The sequence below is a fragment of the Populus euphratica genome, unplaced genomic scaffold (genome assembly GCF_000495115.2).
Source record: "Populus euphratica unplaced genomic scaffold, PopEup_1.0 scaffold263.1, whole genome shotgun sequence".
NCBI classification, from domain to species: domain Eukaryota; kingdom Viridiplantae; phylum Streptophyta; class Magnoliopsida; order Malpighiales; family Salicaceae; genus Populus; species Populus euphratica.
Genome location: NW_011500061.1, coordinates 47,630 through 54,893, shown reverse-complemented (window position 1 = coordinate 54,893; position 7,264 = coordinate 47,630). Strand labels below are relative to the sequence as shown.

Here is a 7,264-nt window from a genome sequence, read left to right as displayed (position 1 = left end):
TTAAGGTAAATGGACATTGTTGAAAGCTTACCTTAATAATTTTCCTAGTAAAAATGAATCCATTGGTTTGAATGATCCTGTAGAAAAAGGTTGATTATTTTATTTTTCTCACATTATTTTTGTGTTTTTTTGTATGACTCTTAGTTTGCTAGTCTTTCTCACCCCGATTTTTTAGTTTTCTATGGTAAATGATATTTGTGTATATATTTGTTCAATTCTTTGTTCCTTCTTTTTTCTTTGCTTCTCTTTTTCACTTCTCATTTTTTTAAAAAAATAGACACCACTCTTGAAAAATTAAAAAATTATTTTCTCACTTTGCCTCAAAATGCGATTACAAAAATTTACTGAGCTAGGTGTGCAAGATTGAGGTTGTGAATGAACCATGGAATTCCTAAAGAGATTCGTTGGCTAATTGAAGCAAAGGTCCGATTATCAGGTGAGTCTTTCAATTCTTTTATTTCATACGTGTCTGAGACAGGTAAAAACACTTTTGCAAAAAAAACATCATACAAAATGACTGAAAGTTTGTCAATAATGTGCCAGATGGACTTGTAATGCACAATGTCATTATTTAGGAATGATATCTATAAACTGTGAAGATAAAATACAATTCATTAAGGATGGTATGAGTAAGGAGTCTTTAAATAATCTTCTATTAACTCTTGTGATGCATCCTAGTGGAGATGTGCATCATGCAATTCATGATTTATGGCCCTATTTTCATAAAGAACATGATCGGCCCAGTCTTGGAAATCTAAATAAAAAAGACCTTATTTATTAGTTATTAAGAAAACTGGATGGAAAGCTTATCCCCGACTCATAAAGGGCGTTAGAGCCATTCTTGGATGTAAAACTAAAGGAAGATGTGAGCCACAATCACAACTACAATTTAAGTCTTAGTTTGTAAAAAATTGTATTTTTTTGTTTTATTAATAGAATTTAAGTCCTTGGACATAATATTTGTGTTTTGATGTTTTTTATATTTATTTAAGTGTGTTTCAGGTTTGTCAGTAGGCACTGTTTCAAATGGAGCCATTCCTGAGGAAATTTGTCTTAGCGTTCTTTGATAACATTCTTATTTATAGTTCTTCTCTAGAAGCTCACCTTAGACACTTGAAGCAAGTTCTGGAGATCCTGAAGACCAACCAGCAGTATCAATAATAAGAGTTTATACTATACTTGTTTGATATACCATTAGTGGAACCTCTAACCTTGACATTTGTTATTATTATTGTTTAATCCTTACATTAATTTTCCATCTCCAAGTTCTCATCATCTTCTTCTTCTTCTCTTTCTTTATTATTATTATTATTACTACTACTACTACTATTATTATTATTATTATTATTATAGTTATTGTTGTTATTGCTATTATTGTTGTTTATAATTTGTACAATTAACCTCCTTGTGGTTCGACCCCGGTCTTGCCGGGTTATTTATTACTTCGACACTCCTGCACTTGGGAGAAGACATCAATCTTTTCGTCGTGTCAGGTTGCACATTATATTATTACATTATTTATGTTCTTTTGTTAAAGGTAACAACCAAGAAAAATGTATAGTAAATAAATTGCAAAAAAACAAAAAAAAAACAAAAAACAAAATGATGATAATAAAAACATAGATAAATTTGGTTTCATAGCCTCCTTAACCTAAGCAATTAAGCTTGAAGGGGTGTTTAACACTTAATACCCTAAACTCAACTAACTTAGGAGTTATTGGTCCAACATTTCTTACATGGGTTGAGAAGAAAAGTTTAAGGAAATCAAACATTGCATTATCTACATATCAGTATCTGCAACTCGAGTTACTAAACTCATAGGGGTGTCTTGATTAGTACTTAAAAGTGCATTTTTATCAAGGTTTTATGTCATCATTTTGCACTTGAAGTATCAATAACTCCTTAACTAAAGCATGTTTTATAATAATATATCTAATAATATAAGATTCCTTTAATTTGTGGTAAATGTTCATTTTAAATGCAGGCTTATCACATAAATGAAAGAATTGATTGATGAATTTAAGAACTGAAATTGAAAGGACAAAGAGATGACCAAACTTAGAAAAGAGATGTCAGTGCAATCCAAACCGGAACACTGTTCGGTAATTGGGTCATATCTAGAGTTGTAGATCTTAGATTTAGGTCTACTTTATATGGATGGAAAGTTAAGACATAGGCCTATAATTTTCATATAGAGTCCAAGACTTAAAAAGGCCATTTTCAAGTCCAAATTATAGCAACAACAAAGAAGTCTGAATCTGTCTTCTAGCCCGGACACTGTTCAGTGTTTGACCCATATCTGGAGTTCTAAAAGTCCGAATGATCTAAATTGTTTACACAAGAAAGCTGAGACAATGTTCTACAACTTTTATGTTTCAAGTGGCTCCAATTTTGAAGTTATCAATGACGTTTTGGGTAAACAAGAGAAGTTAAGGATTGTCACCAAGTCAAGAGTTGGCCACCCACTCATCAATAAGTCATCAAATCAATAGTTTCCAATTTTGGCCTATAAAAGGAGGCATTTGTCATGCATTTAGGCATCTTGGTTTCTAGATCAAGATCATGCTTTTGCTTTCTCTCTTTGTATTAATTATGTTTTGCTTTTATTAATATCAAGTTTATGCCTTTCATTTCCTTTCCTTTACTTAGTTAACTCTTATCTTATTTATGTTCTTATTTTATTTATTTATTTATTTTTCTTTCTTTCATTATGTTTAGCTAAGTTTATTATGTCAAGGTGAAAAGGTTATATTAATGGTGTAAGAATAAGTATAATGTAAACTCAATATGGATTTTAATGCTTGATACTAACATGTTTTGTATTTGTTATCTTGTTCATTCTTTAATACTTTGCTTGGTAAATGATTAATCTTGATTTATGTTGTATAACACTTGGTACAACAAATGCTTGGCACTTTCTTAACCCATACTATATGGTATAACCGACACCTGAGTTATGACATTTGGCATAGCTTCAGGCATCTTGGTTTTCATATCAAGATCATGCTTTTTATTTCTTTCTCTATATTTTTATAATGTTTAAGTTTTATTTCATGTTATATTTTTCTTAATCTCCTGCTTATGTTTTTCATTTCCTTTCCTATACTTATGTTCTTATGTTGTTTATTCGTGTTTCTCTTCTTCATTATGTTTAACTAAGTTTATTATGTCAAGATGAAAAGGTTACACTAATGGTATAAGAATAAGTATAGTGTAAACTCAACATGGATCTTAATGTTTGATACTAACAAGTTTTGATTTGTTATCTTGTTGACTTTTAATACTTTACTTGTTAAATGGTTAATCTAAATTTGTGTTATATAACACTTGGTACAACAAATATTTGGCACTTTAATAGCCCAACCATATGGTATAACCCACATTTATGCTATGAAAGGAACTTGATTTGTTGTTAACATAAGTTATAATCATGAATACCTGATAATATTTAGAAGTATTAGCATTATTCAAATAAGATAACTAATGTAATCATGTTAACAACTTATAATCTGATTGGAAACTCCTTTGTGTGTGGTTTCCAATTGAGTAATAAAAACAGTTTATACTATAGTTGTTTGAAATACCATTAATGGATCCTCTAACCTTGACATTTTTTTTTATTATTGTTTGATCCTCACATTGATATTCCTTCTTAATGTTCTCATCAACTTCTTTATTATTATTATTATTATTATTGTTATTGTTATTGTTGTTATTGTTGTTCTTATTATATTATTATTATTTATAATTTATATAATTAACCTCCATGTGGTTCTATCATGTTATTGTCAAGTTATTTATTACGTTGACACTCTTATAATTATGAAAAGATATTAATTTTTTAATCATATTATTTACTAAAAAAATATTTTATCAATATGTCTATTTATATTTATTAATTTTCTAAAAATATATTATGCATGATAAAAGGGTACATGATGGATGGTGTCGCTTGGAAGATAAGAAATACTCTATAATACTCACTCATTAGTTACTCTCTCTCTCCCCATTTTTCTTGTCTAAATTTCATTAAGAATTTCGCATAAATTATTTGTTCATCTTGTAAATTACACGTTGAAGACGTACCCTTAAGTTTTCAAGCTCCATTGATCTAGGAAAGTTTACCCACAAAAATGGAAACGATGCACAAATTCAAACTATCACTTCTTGCTCTCTTAATGCTACTGCCCTCGACAAAATCTTCAACAGTACTGCCAAATTCAAGAATGTTGTACCAAATTGCATGCACAATGTGCTCCACATGTTGTGGCAGTTCCCCAGTTACATCACCACCACCACCACCTCCGCCGCCTCCTTCACTAGCCACCACTTCCAACTGCCCACCGCCACAATCTCCGCCTGCGTCACCAGGAGGGGGCTTTTACTACTCTCCACCACCACCACCAGCTTCCACCTACACTTACTCTTCACCGCCACCTCCACAAGGCGGTGTCATTGGCGGCACTTATTACCCTCCACCAAATTACAAGAACTATCCTACACCCCCTCCTCCTAACCCAATTGTCCCATACTTCCCTTTCTACTATTATATCCCCCCACCTCCTTCAACGTCTGCTTCTTTCAAGTTGATAGCTTCTTACACTGTGCTTCCGGGGGTTGCTTTAAATACTTTGCTTGTTTTGATGTAGATTATAAAGAAAGTAATGAAGATGAAATAATGTGGCAGATCTGGGAAATTAAGTCGCTGCTGATGATATCAGAGAAACTGAGAGTCTTGGCTTCTTGAAACAAGAAGGCGCCCTTCTTTCACTTAGCTTTGGATCAAGACATGGGATTTTTGGCGCAGAAACAATTGTGAAGTAAATCACTCTCCTTTTTCTCTTTGCTGTAGATTGATCTGTAATTTTTTTTTTATATGCTTTTACCTAGGTTATTACAGTACTTTTGCAAATTGCAATGGATTAGATTGGAATATATATAATATTAAGCCAGTATTATTAAAAATATTGGACCAAATAACCTCCAGCTGGTTTTTTTTCTCTTTTAATTTTCAGGGTAAAGAATATTTTGTGTTCGGGGGAAGCATTGCTTCATTTATTTATTTTTCGTGATAGACTATAGAATATAATAATAATCGCTTAATGTTAATAACTCATGATCAATTCTAGTAGCTGTCAAGTGGATGAGATTGGAAATTATCTTTTGTGAATTTTTCTATTCAATATTTTATATTTCTCCCCCTCCTTTATGATCCTTTTCATAATTTTTTTTTTAATATAAATTTTAACTAATTTTATAAATCTTATACAAATGTCCTGAAAAAACTTCAACCTACTTTATGAAGCACACAACATCCTTCTTATTGGAAGCTGCTGGGTCCATTGACACAATAAAACTTTGCTTTTATGAATTTTAAATTGTGGCCTACATTAGCAATAAGTGATGGTAATGGTAGCCATGAGTTAAATTTCTGTATATTTATATTATAATTATTGAATAATAAATTTAGATATTTCTATTTAATTTAACAATTTTTAAATATTTATATAAATATTAATTATTATTTATTATTTATTATTCAATAAAACATAAAATTATATATATATATATGTATATAAATGTTAGGTTTATATTAAATATTTAATAATATTTATATGTTATTTATTATCTATTAAATAAAATAATTATCTAAAACAAAATATATTCATGCTTGCAATATTTAACATTGTGTGAAACCGATATAATTAGAAATGATGATTGTTTTAGAAGAGCGTGCCTTGATTGATCCACTTATCATGATTTGATTTATAATTCGTGTCTTTCTTTCCCTTATTTTCAAATCAAAACTTTTTCTATTTTCATTTTTGTAATATATATATGTTATGAATTTTTTTAATGCGAATTCTCAATAGTTTATCATGTGATGATATAATAAATTAGTATCGTTTAATATTTAATTGGGAGAAAATCATCATTATTATATGACACTTTACTCAAAGATTTGTTGTTTTATCGCATTAATTAAATTAAATATGAAATTGTCATAAAAAAATGGAAGTCAAACTTCAGTTGGCTTTGCATTGCTGATGCCATGACATACAGGCTGTCTTTATTGGGTTATCAGGATCAAAAGAATAAATTATAAATGTAGAAGAGATAAATTAAAAAATTAAAAAAATATTTGGTTAAAAATATAAATATATTTATTATTAAAATATATTTTTTCTATTTCAACTACTTTCTGAGTGTTTTTAATGTAACACAATAAAAAAAAAAAAACAGCTCAAAACAAAATTTAAAAATACTAAAGTTTAAAGTGTTGGATATAATAATTACGAGTCTTTACAAAAACAAATTGGTAAATAAAATTTTTTAAGTTTTTTAAGTTATTTTATATTTTGAATTTAAAAAATAAATAAATATTATTCTTAAAAATAATATTTATTTAATTTTAAAAAAATAAAGATGCTTAATGCTATGTTTTTATATGTCATTTGTCGAACTGTTAATGACATTCATGATTTTTTTAATTGTATTATTTTTTTAATTTTGAATTTTGTTATTCAATTTTTTTTTAATAAAACTCCTACTTTTTTTCATCTGTTTGTATGATTGAAACAATAAGTTGAGGCTGTCAAACGCGATCATAGTAATGGCCAATATAATCAGGTACTATTTCCACGCAGACAACTCCGGTTGGAGTGCCAAAAATGATCTGGAAGCTCTAATTTCCTGTTACGGACTCGTGATTCTGTGTGGCTGTAACTAAAATCTCTCGTAGAATGTGGTGAAGTGTGCACCAAAAGGAAATTTATATCTCTGTGAACTGAAATCTTAATTAAAATTTAAGTGTTTTTCCTGATTGAAAACACATAAACACAGCAACCTTCTTCTCTCTCTTTTCAAACCGACACTTACAGTCCTTATTTTAAAAAAAAAAACCCCACTTACAGTCCTTATTTTAAAAAAAAAAAAACAAAAAAACTTTTTTTTCCTTAAAACACTAAAAACTTACACTTATTCTAGTCTTAAAAAATCCTTAGCTGTTCTTGCATTCAAAATCCATCATTATTTTTGTTATCATTATCACCATGATCTTTTTGTTAGTCCTACACAAAAAATTATCATATTATGTCACACGTTACCGCATAATATTGGTTGGTAATTTTTTATTTCTTTGCTTGATTTATTCTTAGAAGTTGCCACCTAATATTTAATTGAGAGTTATTAGAAAACTCGGATGTACTAGTCTTGTCAAAGATTCACAAGTAAAGGACTGATTTTGATTAGAGAAGATATTAGT

At 29.1% G+C, this 7,264-nt stretch overlaps 1 protein-coding gene across 1 annotated transcript; it reads left to right on the top strand.

Moving 5' to 3' along the window:
- The first annotated feature begins 3,987 nt into the window (after positions 1–3,987).
- LOC105108059 (leucine-rich repeat extensin-like protein 3) lies at positions 3,988–4,865 on the top strand. Its single transcript, XM_011002208.1, has one exon. The coding sequence runs from the start codon at positions 4,134–4,136 to the stop codon at positions 4,647–4,649; it is 516 nt and encodes a 171-aa protein (XP_011000510.1). The 5' UTR covers positions 3,988–4,133; the 3' UTR covers positions 4,650–4,865.
- Positions 4,866–7,264: the final 2,399 nt, after the last annotated feature.